The following is a 21,791-nucleotide window of genomic DNA, read 5'->3' on the forward strand; positions in this document are numbered from 1 at the left end:
AGATGGAGTCTTGCTCTGTCACCTAGGCTGGAGTGCGGTGGCAGGATCTCAGCTTACTGCAGTCTCCACCTCCTAGGTTCAAGCAATTCTCCTGTTTTAGCCTCCCACATAGCCAGGCTTACGGGCACCCACCACCATGCCCGGCTAATTTTTTTGTATTTTTAGTAGAGACAGGTTTTACCATGCTGGCCAGGCTGGTCTTGAACTCCTGACCTCATGATCCGCCTTCCTCAGCCTGTCAAAGTACTGGGATTACAGGTGTGAGCCACCATGCCCAGCATTTTTAAGTTTCAGGAAGTCTAGGACCCTGCAAACAAATTACACCTTTTTACCTTGTCACTTGATAATTTTTAAAGTCAGGTTTATTGAAGAATAATTTACACAGAATAAAATTTATACTTTTTAGTTGTGTGGGCCTCGAGTTTTAACAAACATAAACTGTCATGTAACTACCATCACAATTGAGATATGGAATATTCCCATCATCCTCAGAAGTTGCCTTGTGCCATTTGTAGTCGGTTGTCCCCCTCTAACCCATCTCTGGCAATCACTGATCTGATATCTATCCCTATAGTTTTGCGTTTTCTGGCATGTCATATTAATGGAATCATAGAGTATGTAACCTTTTTATGTCTAGATTCTCACGTTCAGCATACTGCATTTGAGAGTTATAAAACTTCGTTTCATTGCTTGTGTCAGTCTATTCAACAAATGGTGCTGGAACAATTAGGCAACCATATGCAAAATTTGCGAAATAAAAAATGGAACATAAACCTAAATATAAGACCTAAAATTACCCTTCAAGAAGAAAACAAGAGAATCTTCATGACCTTAGGTTAGGCAGAGATATTTTAGAGCACCTGTAAAAGAAAAAAGTTACATTCATTTTTTATCCTTTTTTTTTAAGGTTAGCTTTGTTAAATAATTGTATTATCTTTTATTCCCATTTAATGAATACCTGTTAAGTATATTAGGCAGCTAGTTTTTAAAACTTTATGCTATTATAAAACCACAATAGGCAGAATAATGACCTCTATTCACCCCCATGACTGTATTCTAATCTCTGGAACCTATAACTATGTTAGGCTATCTGGCAAACAGGAATTGTGGTTGCAGATGTAATCAAGGTTGTTCATCAGCTGACTTTTGTTTTTTAACTGGTCCTTACAGAGCAAGGCTAATCCATGGCCAGTATGGTATGCCCAGAGTAGCCCATCAGCTGACTTTTAAGCTAGGAAGACTATCCTGGATTATCTTTCTAGGTGGGTGGATTATCTAGGTGGGCTTATTTATAAAAACAGGATGCCCTAAAAGTGGAGGAGGGAATCTGAATAAGGTACTTGTCGCTCCGTATCTTTATCTACATGTGTGTGCACATTTTCTCTGTAATTTATTTTTTAATTATTTAAAGGTTAACTTTTTAAAAAATTTAGAAATTGTAGAAATATTTAAGAAGGTGAAATTCTTTTATAATTATTCTCTAAATGTCATTGTTAATAGAATTGTTTCTTGAATATCTTTTCCACATAAGTGCATAGATCTGGCTTATTGTTAATGATCTTATAGCATTTTTATCCAGTTTTCTATTAGAAATTTAGCTATTTCTAACTATTTTATCTATATGTATGAATATATGTGTATATGTATATTTAACAACTGTCTTCTTAAATGTTGAATTGGTTTTAGGTATTGACCTGAGTCAAGGTTTTAGAAATACTTGGTTGTTTAGAATTGAATTTCTTTTGAATATGGGAGAAGCATTCTTCTAATCTCTCATATAAATGTATAGAAGAACGTCATATAGGAGGAATAGGTAAGGGAGTAAGAACCACTCCTGATCACCAGGATCCGACAGTAACCTTTCACTTTTTTTTTTGTTTTTTTTTGAGGCAGAGTTTCGCTCTTCTTGCCCAGGGTGGAGTGCAATGACTTGATCTCGACTCAGCACAACCTCTGCCTCCTGGGTTCAAGTGATTCTCCTGCCTTAACCTCCCGAGTAGCTGGGATTACAGGCATACACTACTGGCTAATTTTGTATTTTTCGTAGAGACAGGATTTCTCCATGTTGGTCAGGCTGGTTTCGAACTCCCAGCCTCCGGTGGTCCACCTGCCTCAGCCTCCCTGCATGCTGGGATTCAGGCGTGAGGCACCACACCTGGCCAAAACCTTTTCACTTTTTTTGCCCTAATGTGTGCAAGTTTCTATTTGTATGGTTGTAATTATATAATGTATTTTGGTATTAAGGCGTTTTGGGGGATTGGTTTGGTTTTTATTTTCTGGGGGTGTTTTTTGTAGTCAGATCTGGCTTTGTCACCCAGCCTGGAGCACAGTGGCCCAATCTCAGCTCACTGCAACCTCTGCCTCCCGGGTTCAAGTGATTCTCCTGCCTCAGCCTCCCAGAGTGCTGGGATTACAGGCATGAGCCACAGCGCCCAGCCCTAATTTTGTATTTTTAGTAGATACGGGGTTTCATCCTGTTGGTCAAACTCCTGATCTCAGGTGATCCACCTGCCTCAGCCTCCCAAGTGCTGGGATTACAGGCGTGAACTGCCACTCCCAGCTGTTTAGCCACTAAAATCCAGGAAATTAAGTTTGCAATGCTGGTATTGGGTGAATATAATGAAGAAGTAGGGAAAAGCTATACGTAAAGAAAGTGGAGAAATAGGAATTGGTGGTGCTGCAGGGAGCGCTAGAGCATCAGGTGTTAGGAATATCGGTTTTGTAGCCTTACTTCATGTATTCAGTCCATAACCCAGTCTCTTACTAGCTGTGCGACTGTTAAGACAAACTGCTTAACCTCTCTGGGTGTCAGTTTTCCTTTTGTTTCTTTTTTTGGGGGCGATGAGGTTTGGTTTTGAGATGGAGTCCTGCTCTTTTACCCAGGCTGGAGTGCAGTGCCGTGATCATACCCCACTGCAACCTCAAACTCTTGGGCTCAAGCAGTCCTCCCACTTCAGCCTCCTAAGTAGCTGGGACTACAGGCATGCACCACCACATGTGGCCAATTTTTAAATTTTCTTTTAGACATGGGAGTCTCATTATGGTGCCCAGGCTGGTCTTGAACTTCTAGGCTTAAGCAATCCTCCTGCTTCAGTCTCCCAAAGTGCTGGGATTACAGGCATGTGCCACTGCACCTGGCCAGTTTTCTTCTTTATATGATTACTTTTGTTTTTGTTTTTGTTTTCTTTTTTTCATTTTTTGTTTTTGTTTTTTGAGATGGAGTCTTGCTTTGTCGCCCAGGCAGGAGTACAGCAGCCTGATCTTGGCTCACTGCAACCTCCGCCTCCTGGGTTCAACCAATTCTCCTGCCTCAGCCTCTCAAGTAGCTGGGACTACAGGCGCGTGCCACCACGCCCTGCTAATTTTTGTATTTTTATTAGAGACGGGGTTTCACCATGTTGGTCAGGCTGGTCTTGAACTCCTGACCTCAGGTGATCACCCGCCTTGGCCTCCCAGAGTGCTGGGATTATAGGCGCCTGCCACCATGGCCAGCTAATTTTTTTTGTATTTTTAGTAGAAATGGAGTTTTACCATGTTGGTCAGGCTGATCAAAACTCTGACCTCAGTTGATCCACCCACCTTGGTCTCCCAAAGTGCTGGGGTTACAGGCATGAGCCACAGTGCCCAGCCTCTAGTTGTTAAAGAGTAACTACATAGTGTTCCCTTGTAGGGATGACCCATAAGTGTCCTTCAACCAGATTCACATTGGACATTAAAGTTTACATCCGTTACCTATTGCTGCATGATAAACCACCCCAAAACTAAGGCTTGAAATAGATGTGCATTTGTTCATGAGCCCCTTGGGCTGGTGCAGCTGGGTAGTTCTGCTGAGCCTGCCTGGGTTCAGCCATGCACTGCAATCATCTGCTGGCTCCTTCCACCGCCCTTCAATTGTGGTAGTTTAAAGTCTTACAGGTGGCCTTTCCTGCAGTTGTCTCTTTATCCTAAAGTAAACTAGACTGGATGGCTTCTCATGATGGCAGAAATATTCCAAAAGAGCAAGAGCCTATGCTGCAAGGTCTCTTGGGACCAATTCTCAGAACAGCACTTAAACAGTTTTACCATGTTTTTGTTGTTGTTGTTGTTGTTGTTGTTGTTGTTTTGAGACAAGGTCTCAGTCTGTCAGCCAGACTGGAGTGCAGTGGTGCAGTCAGCCCACTGCAACCTCTATCTGCTGGGCTCAAGCAGTCCTCCACCTCAGCCTCCCAAGTAGCTGGGACCACAAGTATGTGCCACCATGCTAGGCTAATTTTTTTTTTTTTTTAGGCAGAGTCTTGCTCTGTTTCCCAGGCTGGAGTGCAGTGGCATAATCTCAGCTCACTGTAACCTCTATCTCCCGGGTTCAAGTGATTCTCCTGCCTCAGCCTCCCAAGTAGCTGGGATTATAGGTGCATGCCACCACACCTGGCTAATATTTGCTTTTTATTTTTTGTTTATTTTTGAGAGGGTGTCACTTTGTCGCCCAGGCTGGAGTGCAGTTGTGCGATCTTGGCTCACTACAACCTCCACCTCCAGGGTTCAAGTGATTCTCTTGCCTCAGCCTCCTGAGTAGTTGAGATTATAGGTACCCGCCACCATGCCCAGCTAATTTTTGTACTTTAGTAAAGATGAGGTTTTATCATGTTGGTCGGGCTGGTCTCAAACTCCCGACCTCAAATGATCTGCCAACCTCGGCCTCCCAAAGTGCTGTGATTACAGATGTGAGCCACTGTGGCCAGCCTAATTTTTGCATTTTTAGTAGGGACATGGTTTCACCATGTTGGCCAGGCTGGTCTTGAACTCCTGACCTGAGGTGATCTGCCTGCCTTGGCCTCCCAAAGTGCTGGGATTATAGGCGTGAGCCACCGTGCCCGGCCTAATTTTTGTGCTTTTTTTTTTTTTAAAAAAGGGGGTTTGCCATGTTGCCCAGGCTGGTCTCAAGCAATCCTCCTGCCTCAGCTTCCCAAAGTGCTGGGATTACAGGCATGAGCCATCGTACCCAGCCTAATTTTTGAATTTTTGGTAGACACAGGGTTTCACCACATTGCCCAGGCTGGTCTGAAAATCCTGAGCTCAAGTGATCCACCTGCCTCATCCTTCCAAAGTGCTGGGATTACAGGTGTGAGCCTGAGCCACTGTGCCACTTCTACCATATTCTGTGGGTCAAAGCAAATTGAACAGTTAGCCCAGATTCACATGATGGGGAAATAAATCCGCCCATTGGTGGGAGGAGTTGCAAAGAATTTGTGTCATGTTTAACCTGTCATTAAGTTGTTTTTATTTTTTTATTTTTTATTTTTATTTTTTTTTTGAGACGGAGTTTCGCTCTTGTTACCCAGGCTGGAGTGCAATGGCGCGATCTCGGCTCACCGCAACCTCCGCCTCCTGGGTTCAGGCAATTCTCCTGCCTCAGCCTCCTGAGTAGCTGGGATTACAGGCACGCGCCACCATGCCCAGCTAATTTTTTGTATTTTTAGTAGAGACGGGGTTTCACCGTGTTGACCAGGATGGTCTCGATCTCTTGACCTTGTGATCCACCCGCCTCGGCCTCCCAAAGTGCTGGGATTACAGGCTTGAGCCACCGCGCCCGGCCTGTTTTTATATTTTTAAGATAACATAAATAAATTCATTCATTCAGTAAATAGATTTGAATATCTGTTCTGTGCCATCCAAGCTTCTAAGGCCCTGGACATAGTACCAGAAGTAAGAGGGATTAAGAACTTGTTTGCAGATAGGAAGTCTGAGGACTCATTTAAAAAAAAAAAAAAAAAAAAAAAAAAAAAAAAACTTGCTTACAGAGAACCGATAGTCTAGATTTGTAAGAAAATAAATGGAAGACCTCAGGGAACTCAAGAGATAAAACTTTCAAGCTAGGATTTTTAAGTCCAGTTAATGACAGTTCACAGAAAAGGAAGTTGAAACATATCTTAAATATAAGAATGGTACTCATTTTTACTCACTGTACAAGATACAAACATTGAAAGGTCAGTAATTTTTTTAAACGCCCTCCTCATCACAGTAGCAAACATCAAAGTTTGCTACCCTGCTGGCCGTGGGGAAAGGATGTTTTCGGAGAGAGCTGGTGGAGTGTAAACTGTTTGAGTCTCTGTAGAGGACAGTCTGGCAATTCCGTCACATGTCTTTCATTCTGGATATTGAAATTTTGGTCTACCAACCAAATGGGGGAGTGGCATTTAATTTGTTTTTCTGTAATTAAGAGTGAGATTGAAATTTTTTCATGTTTGTTGGAAAGTTTTGATTGCTATATCCCTTAAACCAGCAGTATTTTAGATTTTTCTTTAAAGGAGTCTTAGCTTACAATTCTCTCAAATGACTTCAGTGAGGGGGAAGAAATTATTATTCAGCAGATGGTACTGGGCTAGTTGAATAGCTGTTTGGAAGAAAATCAGTTCAGATCGTTACTCACACATCAAAATGATTTCGAAAAGAATTGATTAAATTCTTATTTCAAAATATCATGAAAAACAGTATTTAGAGTATTCAGTATTTTTCTGATCTCTGCATGGAGAAAGACTTTGTAAGCTTTAAAAACAAGTATCAAGGAAAGTGAGACATATAAAAGTTTAAAAGCTAAACCAAATTAGATTAGGTGTGCACGATAGGTCTAAAATATTCTAAATTGAGTAACATTGACCCTCTCCTGTTTTTCAGAAGGCATCAAAGTGCAGCGGTTATACCCGGTTCTCTGGAATCGGCCTCCTGAGTTTAAAACTAGGGATCTGCTGCTTGGATTTTTGACTTTGGACAAGTTATTTAAGCTCTCTGTTTCATTATTTCCTCAATACAGAATTGGGACAATTTGTAGTTCCCACCTCATAGGATAATTAAAAGAGTTAAGGAATTATTATTAACTTGAGATTCAACATTAATATTATTAGTATCTAAAGAGCAGGGACAAACCTAAGACCACAGTGTATAAATAAATGAGCAAAGGACAAGAACACACAGTCTTCAGGAAATACTGAGATTAGGAAAAGTATAGGCAGAGCAGTTCGGGTGACAGCAGTTGAGAATTTGGCTTAGTCTGTGTTTAATTTAAGACACCTGTTAAGCATTAGAAACAACCTAAATGCCAAACGTTAATCAAATGGCTGAGTAAATTATGAGACATCTACTTAAAGGAATATTTTAAGGCCACTAAAAGGGATTTTTTACAAAGTTTTGATAGTGTGGAAAAATACTAATGAGCAATATTTACTACAGTACTACGAAACAGCATTCGTCATATATAATGATTTCAGCCTTCTAAAAGAAAGTACATAGGAAAGAATTCAACAAAGTATGTCAAAAGATAAGCAGTGGTTATCATTGAATGATGGTGCTAGGGGAGCAAGGGAACGTGGATGAGTCATTCACACAGACTAGAAGGCCAGGTTTGGTGGGTCAGCCATCTGAGGTCTTTTCAGTTCCATATAACAAGAACTTACTGGCCCAAAAAAAGTGCTTTATTGGCTCTGAAAACTGAAAAGCTCAGTCGTGTGTGGATTGATGGGCACAGACACTACTTCTAGAATCTGGACTTCTTTATCATCCAGCCTTGCCTTGCTCTGGACTGTCTTGTCAGCCAGCCTCTCATGGTGGCAATAAGACACTTGAAGTAATCATTGCAGCCGTGTCTTGGGGCTGATTCTCATCACCTCTTTGTGCTCAGCTTGGATGCCATGCCTATCCCTGAACAGTCACTGTGGCCAAGGGGACCCAGGAGAATGTGGCCCAGCCAGTGTCACCACTCCCACAGCACAGTCCGGGAGTGGGGGCAAGCCAGAGTGCTCTCCTATCCATCCTACAGTTGGATGGATTAGAGGGGCAGTGGACGCTGGTAGGCACAACCAGCAGGTGACCCTGAGAGTGAAGGAAGATAAGGAATTCTATTTTCTCCACCCAACCGCCCCCCCTCCCTTTTTTTTTCTTCCTGAAGAGACAGTGTCTCCCTCTGTTGGCCAGGCTGGAAGGCTGGAGTGCAGTGGCATAATCACAGCTGACTATAGCCTGGAACTCCTGGGCTCAGGCAAGCACCATGCCTGGCTAATTTAAAAAAAAATTGTTTTTTCTTGTAGAGATGGGGTCTTGCCGTGTTTCCCAGTCCTGTCTTAAACTACTGGGCTCAAGGGATATCCTCTCGCCACCATGCCCAGACCCGTTTTTTTTTTGTTTGTTTGTTTTTGTTTTTTTAATTAAAAAAATGCAGTTTCTATAAGAAGTCTGTCTCCATTTCTCAGATAACCTAATGTTTGAAAAGCTTGCAGACTTTGTTATTACCCGTATAGATACATCACATTGATTGTAAATGGAATCATAGGGCTATATGTTATTTTATTACCTACACAGAGTTGGATTTATTCATCTACAGCTTGGTCACCCTTGGCTCAAGATAGCTTTGGGAGGTATTTAACCTGTGGTCTTTCAAATCATGCAAGAGATTGAAAAAATAGAAGAATGAGATTGTGGCCGGGTGCAGTGGCTCATGCCTGTAATCCCAGCACTTTGGGAGGCCAAGGCGGGCGGATCACTTGAGCCCAGGAGTTCAACACCAGCCTGAGCAACATGGCAAAACCCTGTCTCTACCAAAAATACAAAAATAAGCCTGGTGTGGTGGTACGCACCTGTAATCCCAGCTACTCAGGAGGCTCAGGTTAGGAGGATCGCTTGAACCCGGGAGGTGGAGGTTGCAGCGATCTGAGATCGTGCCACTGGACTCCATCTTGGGCGATAAAGCGAGACCCTGTCCCAGAAAAAAAAGAAGAGTGAGATTTTAAGAAGTTGGAGAACACAAACCTTCAGCCAGTGATGGAATAGGGACAAAGAAAAGAACTAGCACCATGTGATGTTGCAGAAGCAGAGATGACATTTTGAGAAAATAGGCATGTACAGCAGTGTCCATGCAGCAGACATGTCTAGCAAGATACAGATTGGAAAGTGTGGGTTGATTTTCCAGTTAGGGGTTTGTTCGTGACCATGCAAGAGGAGTTGAAACAGTGAGTGGAAGTGGGAAATTTGAAATGGAAAGGGGAGACAGAAATGACTGGCCCACATGAGGGGAAGGGGTTGTGGACCAGGCCACAAATTGGGAAGGATTGATTTTGAGTAGAGAGAAGGTGTTTTTCTTGGCAATGTTGGTAAGGGTGTGTACGGATCTGGCTAGGAGGGAAGTCCAGGAGGATCACTCTTGGGTGCCTCAGTTTTCTGTGTAGCACCCTTGAGAAGATATGCTGAGAGTAATGAGGGTCAATTAGCAAGATGGTTATGATTCAAGCTGTGCAAGTTGGGTGGAATCTGAGAGTAGAGGAGGGGGCTGACCAAGGCTTTCCTGAAACTGTTGAGGGCCTTGATGAGACTGAAAATCTTGAGGTTTTTGTAGCACAGTAGTTACTGATAGTGTGCTCCTTAAAACCCCTGAGACCCCCAGGATCCTTTCAGTATGTCCACGAGGTTAAAGCTGTTTTAATAATCCTCTTAAGGAGTTATTCACACTGCTCTCTGTGTTGCCATCTGAACTTGTGGTACGGGAGCAGAGCCCTCATCACCACAGCCACAGCAAGACAGTGGCACTAGAGAGGTCACTGAGCTCTGCACTGCCACACCCCAACAGCACAAAATCAGTGCCAGTAAAAAGTACTCACCATATTAAATCCATCCTTAATACATGTCTTCAGATATCTGTGTGACAAACACATGCAGCATTTCTGCTGCATACTGAATGCAGTGGTTTTCTCAGGAAAAAGCACTTACGTAACTATTTGAGCTATGAGTGGAATTAACTGCATTTTAAACTGAGCCTCAGTAGTTTTTATGAGTGAGTGTAAAGGGCTCCTAAGGTCAGAAAGTTTGAGAAGCACTGTTGAAGTGGCACAGTTTGCAAAGTTCAGTCATTTTTTCTGGCCCTGCACAGACGCCTGAGTTGAGGATGGAAATGACAGTTTGCAGCATTGATTCAGGGTCAGAGTTTCACAAGTAGCCAGGATGGACCTGAAAAGGAACTGTGGAGAGCCAGTCGACTGGCCTTCCCCAGGTCCAGGCTAGGGCAAGAAGGGAAAAAGGATGATGGATTAGAAGAAAGAGTTGGGGTCAAGTTGTTATATACTATTTGAAGTTAAAGAGAAGGGCCAGGCACAGTGGCTCACGCCTTTAATCCCAGCACTTTGGGAGGCTGAGGTTGGAGGATCGCCTGAGCCCAGGAGTTCGAGACCAGCAAGTGACACCCCATCTCTACAAAAAATAAACTAAAAAAAAATTAGCTGAGTGTGGTAACATGCACCTATAATATTAGCTGCTAAGGAGACTGAGGTAGGAGGATTGCTTGAGCCCATGAGTTCAGTGCTGCAGTAAGCTATGATCATGCCACTGCACTCTAGCCTGGGCCATAGAACAAAATCCAAACTGTTTCAAAAAACAGAGAAAGATAAGATGTGGGATTCTGGAAGGCAGTAGGGAAAGTCAGGAATTGTGGTCAGGTGTAATACTAGCCTCAAAAGGACTTCCAGTCTTTTAGGAGAAATAAAACCGTTATTCAAGTAAGCATCCACACAGGCAGCCATGATTCACACCACCTGAATGTTACCAGTGGATACCATGTGGCGTGGGAGGAGGGAGGCCGGACACTCTGACTGTGGCATCAGCACCTGTCAGCTGCTTCCCGTTTCTCTCCTTTTCTCCTTCTGTAGCTATGAATAATGCAGAAATAGCACTTGGAGTAAAAGAAGGCTGGAGATCTAGCTATTTTTCAAGGAGCAAATTTTTTTTAAAAAGCTGTCTTCCTTTGAAATTATGCCTGGAGATATAAGGGCCTAAAATTTATTTAACTTGAAGGAACTAACAGATCTGTTTTAGAAATGCTTAAGCTGCAAAAACATCCAGTTGGCTTGAAGTACTTCTCTACTTAATACTAACAAGTTTGGGTAGGACCTCCCTGCCCCCAGTGGTTTAGAAGCAATGCTGTTAGAATCTCATTGTGGTCCAGGCCTCCTGGTCTTTTCCTAGCACAGGCAGTATATAACTAGGTGAAAAGCCAAATGACTTTTAATCTCCTTTCAAGCAAGTCCTTGAGAAAATGTGAGTTGTATGTGGGGAGGGTTGGTTGGAAGCAGGAAGCAAAGTGGGATTTATTACCTATGTTATAGACCACAGGAATCTAAGATTCAGCAAGGATTATGTGTCTTATACACATGTCTACAAGTGTTCCTTGGAAGTAGGATTTGAGCCAGAGGTGTCTGGGTTCTTGACCATCAAGCTTCTTTGTCCTGACCCTTGAGAGGGCCACTTACTAAACCTAGTCAGTTTGTGTGCCCAGAGACCCAGGGACACGGCCGCAGACATGACTGCCTGTTCTACTGCACAGACACTGCTTCAGTCACAGCAAAACCTGTCTAGATTCTGTACTCTGAAAAGTTCTCTAGGCTATAAAATAAAATATTCCATAATTTCCTAAAGTGCACTTGTATGTATTGAAAAGATTATAGTTAGAAACATAAATAACCTTTAAATGTGTTCTGTGTGGAATTTCTCATTATGTCCAGGATGTGGTTTAGCATGTTTATCATCTCCTATTGTCTTAAGAGGTTGCATCAAGGGAAATAGGGGTCAGAGCTGAACACGAATACACTCACAGCCCTTCAGTGACCTCAGGCATCAGGATACCTCCCACCTCCACCTGACACCCAAGCAATCCCTTTGGAAGGTTTACTAGCTGCCCTTAAGGGTTAGGCACCATTTTTTAGTAAACAGTGAAAACGTACTTCTTAAAGGTAGTGAGCTAGACGTGATTCCTTAAACTGATTATGAGTATTGTATCAAATTTTACATGATCTTTTATCATTCTAGGAATGGTGAGAAGGGACATATAATTAAATTTTAAACATTTTTAAGAAGAAATAAATGATATTTTATCCTTCTACTTTTAGGGCTTAATAGTATATGCTAATTTGCAGATGGATGAAGTTGACATTGCCGCCTACAAAAAAACCTAATAAGAAATGATCATTGTCGGAAAAAAGGCTTCATTAAGTAGTGCCAATGTTTTTGTTTTTGTTGTTGTTATTGTTTTTTTGAGACAGAGTGTCACTCTGTCACCTAGGCTGGTGTGCAATGGCATGGTCTCAGCTCATTGTAACCTCCACCTCCCAAGTTCAAGTGATTCTCCTCCCTCAGCCTCCCGAGTACTGGGACTTCGGGCATGTGCCACCACAACTGGCTAATTTTTGTATTTCTTTTTAGTAGAGGTAGAGTTTTACTGTATTGGCCAGGCTGGTCTAAAACTCCTGACCTGTGTTCACCTCAGCCTCCCAAAGTGCTAGGATTATAGGTGTGAGCCACCATGCCCGGCCTGTTTTTGTTTTATTTTAGTGTCACTATATTGTCTAAAAATTTGTATTTTTTATTGATTGGCTAGTTTTTCAGACTAGTTGGAGTCTTGGAGGCTTGGATTTTTTGGGGTACCTTAGGCTATGAACTGGGACCTAAGGGAAGACAGAGTATCTTCTTTCTTACCTATGCCATATCTTGAGGCTCCTCTTAGGGTTTAATTTGAAGAAAGGACCTGCTACTTAAATTGAAACCAATAGTCTGAGTATCATTAAATACAGGGATACATGAAATATTTTTAAAGAGAGCCCCTTTACTACCTTTTTGCCAGAACAATAATGTATTCTTTAGCATGTATTGTTTCTCAATACACCTACTTCTGCTACTGAACACTGAGTGTTTCCTCACATTTCTCTTAATTCTTGTCCCAGCCACTGTTCGCCACTTCAGCCGTCCTTGTGGCTGAGGTGGTGCCTGGGGGCCAGCTATGGGGGCCGTTAGGATGAGCTGCTTGTCAGTGCACCCTCCATCACAGTCTAGTTGATCCACATTTGTTTCTGTTACTTCACCCTATAGGTGAAAGAACTGCTCAGCTGTTGACTGCTGGCCCAGGCAAAAGAGGACTTAAGGCACTGGGCCTTGCGGAAAGACTCTGAGCTGCAGAGTTGGCTGGAGGGTCTTTGGGTCACACTTGTGTCTCAGTCAGGACCTGGAAGAAGAATGTTTTCTTCTATGACCTTGGAGACCTGATCTGTGTGTCAGGAGAACAGACCATGACGAAAATGACTTCTGGGTCAATTTGAGAAAAGTACATACATTAAACCTTTGCCTTTGAGACCTGCAAAGCAGAATCGTATTTTAGGAAAAGTCCAGGTTTTGTAGGGAGACCTGAGTTTGAATCCTGATGGCTGCTCCTTTCTGAGTGATGAGGTCTGCGATTGTCAGATAGTTGGTCCCTACATTCACCATCTCAGGAGACTCGGAGATATAGTCAGCACCCTGTGTGCTGGCTGCTCTCCCCATAGTCATGCTTAGCTCAGTTGGTTTGTAGGTGAGTTTACTTAAACAGGAAATTGAAGTCTTTCCATGACTACTCCTTCTCTCACCACTGCAAAACCTTTCTCTTTATAGCTCTGGACTTACTGGACAAAATGTTGACATTCAACCCTCACAAGAGGATTGAAGTAGAACAGGCTCTGGCCCACCCATATCTGGAGCAGTATTACGACCCGAGTGACGAGGTAAGAGCTCATGTTCCTGGCTGCTGCTTCAGGGACATCGATCAGCCAGCAGTAGACCCAACCATATCCTGCTCAGATTTACCTGAGATATACCTGGTGCCATACCTGGTTCTCCCAACAAGCCCACCTTTGCCTTGAGGATGAGTGCTGTGTGGTACAGCTTGAAACCTCCTCCCCCCATAACACACTGTCTATCTCAGAAGACTTCCTCCAGTCCACCTGCAACAGGTAGTGGCCGGGGAAATGTGTGTATAAAGGAGACTGATGGACTAGTGTGGAGCACAGAGAGGGTAAGGGTTTGAGACTGGAGGCCCTTGTCATGGTGTGACAGGAAGAGACACCTGAAGCGATGTGCTGGCTGTGAGGATGGCCAGGGTGAAGAGGAGGTGGACAGCCTGCTGACAGGGACAGCACGCAGAGTGAGGAGGAAAATCAACCTGGATAGTTCCCACTGTGGCTTGGCGACTCCATGTTGGGTGTGCCATTCCCTAGAGACAAAGACACGAGAGCCTGTTTTAAGAAGTGATGAGGCCAGAGTGGATGTGGCAGCTCTTCAGAGCAGGGTGGGCATTCGAGCAGGAGACACTGCATGTCATGTTCTCCCCAGGACTGTCCTAGTGCCTTAGCTTTCTGGTTCCTCTGCGGGTTCAGTTTTAACTTTATTTTCTGGAAGATAACAAAGAAAAATGCAATGTAAATAAAAAGTTTGGATTGTTCTAGTAGAGGCCCATGCACGGAGAGTAGTCTTTACCCTCTGATATTTTAAAGAATTAGCTTCCCCTTCCACATCCATCTCCCTAACCCCCAGCAACAAGTGAGGCAGCTTTCAACATAGCCAGTAACACAAAATAGGTGGGAATACAGGTTTGGGGCTCTTCTAAGCTTGGTGGGCTAAAGATTTCCCAAGCTTCCAAGTCCAAATCAGCTGGCTGGGGTGGTGGATGACGCATGTAGGATACCTGCCTTGATCCCAGATTTATAGCTCTCCTTCAGGGTGAGCTTATTTATTCTTCTGGACAGGAATCCTTCTCCTTTTCAGATGGCCAAAGCTTAGTGTAGAGTTTGGGGTCCATACTTTCTCCCACTAAAGGCCTCACGTGAGGATTACGTGGGTAAGACGTGAGAGTCTAGGCATTCACTGATTGATAGCTGGTATCATCATCATCTTAGTTCCATAACATTGCATTAGTTCACAGGCATTTAAAAATCAAAATGTGGACAGACACTGTGGCTCACGCCTAGCACTTGGGGAGGCTGAGGTGGGCAGATCACTTGAGGTCAGGAGTTTGAGACCATGCTGGCCAACATGGTGAAACTCTGTCTCTACTAAAAATACAAAAATTAGCTGGGCGTGATGGTGCCTGTCTGTAATCTCAGCTACTTGGGAGGCTGAGGCACGAGAATCGCCTGGACCCAGGAGGTGGAGGTTGCAGAGAGCCAAGATCATGCCACTGCACTCCAGCCTAGGAGACAGAGTGAGACTGAATCTCAAAAAAAAACTTTAAAATGGGGCTGGGCGTGGTATCTCACACCTGTAATCCCATCACTTTGGGAGGCTGAGGCAGGTGGATCACCTGAAGTCAGGAGTTCAAGACCAGCTTGGCCAACATGGTAAAACCCTATCTCTACTAAAAATACAAAATTAGCTCGGCGTGGTGGCGGGTGCCTATAATCCCAGCTACTCAGGAGATTGAAGCAGGACAATCACTTTAACCCACAGGGTGGAGGTTGCAGTGAGCTGATATCACACCACTGCATTCAGCTTGGGCAACAAAGCAAAACTCCGTCTCAAAAAAAAAAAAATTAAAATGGGCTGGACATGGTGGCTCACACCTATAATCCCAGCACTTTGGGAGAGGGAAGCAGGTGGATCACTTGAGGTCAGGAGCTCGAGACCAGCCTGGCCAGCATAGTGAAACCCTGTCTCTACTAAAAATACAGAAATTAGCCGCATATGGTGGCACATACCTGTAGTCCCAGCTACTCAGGAGGCTGAGGCAGGAGAATCACTTGAACCTGGAAGGCGAAGGTTGCAGTGAGCCAGGATTACACCATTGCACTCCATCCTGGGCAACAGAGCAAGACTTTGTCTCAAAATAAAAAAGAAAAGAAAGAAAATGAGAACTTGCAGGAAAATACAAGAGAGATTTTTTTTCATACTACACAGATGTAGCTTTATAATCTTGTTAACAGTTATTTTTGGAGTATTTTCTTCTCAGTCTTATGTTTCTGTATCTAAATTTTAAAAATTAGTTTTCATTCTCTTGACACAACATGGGCATTTTCCCATGATATTAATCTTCCTTGCAGCTTAATCTTTTTTTTTTTTCTTTGAGACGGAGTCTTGCTCTGCTCCCCCGGCTGTTAATACAGCGGCCCGATCTCAGCTCATTTCAACCTCCGCCTCCTGGGTTCAAGTGATTCTTCTGTCTCAGCTCCCAAGTAGCTGGGACTACAGGCATGCGCCACCATGCCAGGCTAATTTTTTTGTATTTTTATTAGAGACGAGGTTTCACCATGTTGGTTAGGCTGGTCTCAAATGATCCTCCCACCTTAGCCTCTAGGAGTCCTGGGATTACAGGCGTGAGCCACTGTGCCCAGCCTTGCAGCTTAATTTTTAACAGCTTTAAGATGTTTTTTCACATAAAGATACCATGATTTATTTAATGAAATACATTTATTTTGGGATTATGGCTGTTGATTGGATAAATGTACCATCACCTTCACAGCAGCATGTTTCTGTTATTTTAACATTCACTGCCTTAAAACATTTAAAAATAATTCTGGGATTTTTGATAAGTTCAGAAGAACACTTTAAACAGATTCAGTTGTTCCCAGTCTAAGTGTTTATGAGGCCTTCAGGAGTGTGGACGCAACTCTTAGTCTTGCTCTGTCGCCTAGGCTGGTGTTCAGTGGCATGATCTTAGCTCACTGCAACCTCTGCCTTGGGAGTTCAGGGGATTCTCTTGCCTCAACCTCCTGAGTAGCTGAGATTATAGGTGTGCACCACCACACCCGGCTAATTTTTTATATTTTTGGTAGGGACAGGGTTTCACCATGTTGGCCAGGCTGGTCTCAAACTCCTGACCTCAAATGATCCGTCTTCCCCGGCCTTCCAAAGTGCTGGGATTATAGGTGTGAGTCACCACGCCCAGCCTGAGCTACTACGTGCCTGGCCAACAACTCTTAAGTTTTTATGAGACATCAATCCTGTTGTATAAATTCAGAATCTGAGCCATGGTCATTTTATGAATCAGTAAATTACTGCCCTACCCATAACAACTTTTGACTGTTAAATGTTTTCTTTTCTCTTAAAGCCCATCGCCGAAGCTCCATTCAAGTTTGACATGGAATTGGATGACCTGCCTAAGGAAAAGCTCAAAGAACTAATTTTCGAAGAGACTGCTAGATTCCAGCCAGGATACAGATCTTAAATTTGTCAGGTACTTGGAGCTTTAATGCAGTGAACCCTAGCAAGGGAGGTACTGCCTTTTGTTTCTAGAATATTGTGTTCCCTGAGGTCCATTATTTTGTATTATTTTCCAAGCTCCTTATTGAAAGGTTTTTTTTTTTTTAATTTAGAATTAAAAGTTATTTAGAAAGTTACATATATTCTTTTAGGAATCTCCCTCCTGTTTATTAGAAACTTAGAGTACCTCCTTTACTCAAGGATAGTGAATGTGATTATTTGGAAAGAACTTTTTCATATTCTAGATTGTTCATCTTTTGGTTCTCATCCATTCCTTGCTGCCTGTCCAGGGCAGTTTCACAGTTAGATGGGCATCACTGGGGAGGGTTCGCCTCAGGACTCCCTCCCATGGAAAGCAGAGCCACCAGTTAAATAAATCTAGCGTTAGAGTCTTCTGTGCCAGCCCTTCAGAAACTCTAGCTGGGACCTACAGTTGATCCTCCCACCTTAGCCTCTAAGAGTCCTGGGATTACAGGCATGAGCCACTGTGCCCAGCAACCCCCTACAGGGGGCCCAGACCCTGTTACCAGTTCAGACCAGCTTAAGTCATAAGGAGTGGTGAACAATCTGACAATATTGGTAGATTTTAGAAATTGAGTAGGCCCAGCACAATGGCTTATGCCTATAATCCCAGCACTTTGGAAGGCTGAAAGGAGAGGATCACTTGAACCTCAGAGTTCAAGAGTGCAATGAGCTATGATTGTTGTATCACTGCACTCCATCCTGGGTGAACCCTGTCTCCAAAAAAAGACTATACAGAAAAAGAATGCAAATCATGATTTTAGAGAGTGTATGACAAGAGGAGAGAGAACTGGGCTTGTGTTTAAAACTCTGTAGAAAGGAGCAATGAATAAAGAATTGTGAGCCAAGGTAGAAGCAGTTGGCTGGGAAGATGCTTTGGACAGAACCGTGTTGCAGTTACAGGTGTCCAGTCCCCATCACTAAGAACAAAGAACCAAGTAGACATGAGCCGAGGACAGACATGACCCACACAGCCTCCAAGCAGAGAGCCCTGAAAGCCAGGCAGGGCAGGAGAGTGGGGAATTGGTAAGGAATAGACACTAGTAGTTTGAGGGATGCAAAATGATGCTTTCAGAAGTCTGACATCAAAGCAGAAGGAGTTGAAATGAGGGAAGACTGGGTAGGGGATCAGCTAAGAACAAATGCCTAGTCTTTCAAACCAAAGGGGCTGTAGCCTTGGACTAGAACTAAGGTGGTAAGAAGTGGTGAATTGAAGAGAAAGGAGGAAAGGCAAAGTCTGAAAGACTCCAAATTTTCTAAACCTAGCAACATGGGGGAGTCAGGGCTCCTGGCACTGTTAAGCCCTTGCTTAGCCTGCTGTAGACACCAGACGCACCCCAAAAGACAATCTCTCTAACCCTAGGGAGGTGTGGAGTCACGCTCTTACAGGACATGGAGTGGACTGCTACCCGTAAACCCTGCGGAGTGACTGAGAAGCCTGTTACCAGCAGGGGGTTGGGCTGGTCCATGTCTTCTGTTGCACTACACACATGTGGCTCTCTAGTGGAGGAGGTGCTAGCCACAGTGATTTGCACAATCACTCACTGACAGAAAGCTGGGCCCCAGGATCCAGCCATTTTCACACCTGCAGTCCCCACAGAGCTTCCTTCCTGGCTTCTCTGTGAAGTGCTCGCAGTGGAGCAGTTGTCTCTTTCTCAAGAGTACCTCTCCCTCCATGAGGCTCTAGGACACAGTCCAGTGTCTGTACAAGATCAGGTTAACTAGACCCTGGTCAGCCACTGCCCGTTTTTGTAAATGGAGCTGCACAGGGCCTTTGCATTTACTCGCACGTTATCTGTGCTGCCTTTGCTCTACAGCAGCAGAGTGCTGTGGTCACAACAGACCTAGATGGCCTGAGAGGTTCCCTCTCTGGCCCCCTACAGAACCTAGAAGATTAAGCTGAGCAACTTCTGTTGCTTTTCTTCCTTCACAATCCCTTTCACAGTTATTTTCCCTCAGGCAGCTGGTAGCCTGCAGTTATCTTATTTTCTCTGTCGCTTCAGGTCCGGGATGCTGCCTGCTTAGTCTGCATTAAACACCAAGAGCAAGCGGAGCAAGCAGGACATAAACGAGGCCTCAGAGGGGCCCACATAGTAGGGGAGAAAGACACACACATAACTGTACACATTTTTATTATAAAAGAGCACCTGGGGTTGACGTGATAATTCATTTTTCATCATTTAATCAACATTGATCACTTCCTATTGCCAGGTAGGAAGGGAACAAAGATGAATAAGACCCATGCTTTGCTTTCTAGCAGCCTGATTGCAGGAAATGTAAACAACAAGGAGTGTACAGGGTCACAGAGAGTATGGCAGACACTAAAGTCTTGAGGAGTGTGGCCGAATCAAGGCAGATGTGCTGCAGCTGAAACCTGACAGTCAGGTTCTTTGCTGGTTGGGGAGGGACACGGCTGTGTGAAACCCGGAAGGCAGACATGCCAGACAGCTGGGCAAGAGGGGGCTACAGAGAGAGAGGCCAGGCCAGGCTGTGGCCCTTGCTTCCTCAGGAGCCCAGCTCTCCCTCACAGGTAGCTGCCTGACCTAAAGCGGTGGCTCAGGTGAGTCTGAGGGCAGTAAGGATACAGGAGGACCTTGGAGAGCAGGGACTTGGGGGACAACTGGCCAGGCCGCTGGAGAGACAGGCAGCACCACAGGCGCAAGGATGGCAAGACAGAGGCAGGGCTGCTCCTGGGACCACAGGATGTAGTTGCTGGCAGAACGCCTCCTGAAGCCAGCCTTGCAAGGCCAGGGACCAGTATCCCTGTTGGGTCCACCACTACTCTAAGAGTCCTGGTATGGCAAAGACAATTGGTCACCTGTATGTGTTCATTTGCTCCAGGCACAGAAGATATGCAGATGCTCCCTGTGTGCTTAGCATTTTTCCCCCAACTTTTTTTTTTTTTTTTTGAGACAGAGTCTTGCTCTGCTGTCCAGGCTGGAGTGCAATGGCACAATCTTGGCTTACCGTAACCTTCGGCTCCCAGGTCCAAGCAATTCTCCTGCCTCAGCCTCCCAAGTAGCTGGGACTGCAGGCACCTGCCACCATGCCCGGCTAATTTTCGTATTTTTAGTAGAGATGGGGTTTCACCTTATTGGCCAGGCTGGTCTTGAACTCCTGACCTTGTGATCCACCCGCCTCAGCCTCCCAAAGTGCTGGGATTATAGGCGTGAGCCACCGCACCCAGCCTCCCCCAACATTCTTTTAGTGACATAGTGATAATTTTCAACTATCCTGAAAAGTTGAAGGAATTTAAAGTAGACACCCATATTCCCACTACCTAAATTCTACAATTAATATTAACATCTTGTTTTCTCACAGATGTGTCCATCTGTTACTCAATCCAGCCATCAACCCATCTCATTTTATCTGTGCATTGCATTTATCCATGAAAGTTGCCAACATCTAGACTGACTTATAATTTAATCATGTATAATATCACATGACTCCAGGGAAAGCTGGGGCTGGATTGGCTGATTAAACTATGGGATAGGTTCTTTAATAAACATTTCATTTTGGTGATCACAACCACATTTTTGGAAGTCAGCATGAATCCATGTTTATGATTAAGGAAACTGAAGACAGGAGCCCTTAAGCACTTTGCTCAAAATTGCACATCAAGTGACAAAACTAAGCAGAGTCCAGGTATTTTGGACCCAGAATGCCATTTTCATGAAATGTTTGCCAGCACGAAACAGTGGCAGGCTGCACGCTGCCTGTGACTAGCCTTGCTGCCTGGGAAAAGTCTCAGGACTCATTCACAATACTAAGGAGCATTGTCTCTGAGTTCCCAACTCACACCCCTGAGATCAGGAGCTCTAAATTGGAGAGCTCAGGAGGTAAAGTGAAGTAAAACAAGGGGACACTGGGAGGACCATGGTTAAACACTTGGCTGCAGCAGGAAAGGCCTAGAAGCATACACCCCAGGACCACAGAGCACAGCTGTGGGGCCCCTTTGGTAGAGGAAGCAATCAAGTGATATTTGTAGTGGTGGTCAAAGGTCAAAGCATATTCATCGTATTTTGCTTAAAGGGATCAGTTTTAGAAATAATTTCCACGGGCAAGTTTAAAAGCTGAAATGTTTACTGTCTGTGACAAGCCTCATTCCTACCCAACCCATGTCCTCAGTCTCCTACCCTGTGAGGCTGGTGAAGGTAGAGGCCAGTGCTCAACTTCCTCCTTCATCTGCCTCATTGTGAATTTTCTCAGGTGGATTGATCACTAGGGGCATGAACCGCGTTTCCCTTGGTTTGTTGAAGATGAAAGTATTTTAGGGCAGCTTTTACTTCCTGCCGACCCCGTAAGTTTGGCTGTGGTTCACCTCTGCATAACAGAGACCAGTTCTCCCTCTCAGCCCATCTCTGGGTCCAGAGTTTGGCTATAACACCCATCTTTCTTGCCCCAACTCCTGAGTGGTAGATGAAAACCACTGCTCTGAAAGTGCTCTATGAAATAACAAGTGCTAGATTTTCATGCTGCAAAACATTTCACACCGATGAGAATCTCCAAAGGGAAGAGTCTGTTTTGTTTGGGTTTTGAGACACTTGGTTGCCCACTGGCCGTCTCCACTAGGCTTCTTACTTCGAACCACAAAACGCAAAACATTATTTGAGTGACAGTTTTCACTTTTAAGAATGGAACAGGGCCGGGCGTGGTGGCTCAAGCCTGTAATCCCAGCACTTTGGGAGGCCGAGGCGGGTGGATCACGAGGTCAAGAGATCGAGACCATCCTGGTCAACATGGTGAAACCCCGTCTCTACTAA

At 44.3% G+C, this 21,791-nt stretch overlaps 1 protein-coding gene across 1 annotated transcript in view; it reads left to right on the top strand.

Annotated features, from left to right (window-relative positions):
• Positions 1-21,791, top strand: part of MAPK1 (mitogen-activated protein kinase 1) — a 101,463-nt gene that overhangs the window by 73,934 nt on the left and 5,738 nt on the right. The window contains exons 7-8 of the mRNA XM_017518612.1: positions 13,429-13,538; positions 16,856-16,981. Coding sequence (XP_017374101.1) covers positions 13,429-13,538; positions 16,856-16,972 — 227 coding nt within the window. The 3' untranslated portion in view covers positions 16,973-16,981. The remainder of the gene's footprint in view (positions 1-13,428; positions 13,539-16,855; positions 16,982-21,791) is intronic.

The sequence above is a fragment of the Cebus imitator genome, unplaced genomic scaffold (assembly GCF_001604975.1).
Source record: "Cebus imitator isolate Cc_AM_T3 unplaced genomic scaffold, Cebus_imitator-1.0 Scaffold690, whole genome shotgun sequence".
Taxonomy (NCBI): Eukaryota; Metazoa; Chordata; class Mammalia; order Primates; family Cebidae; genus Cebus; species Cebus imitator.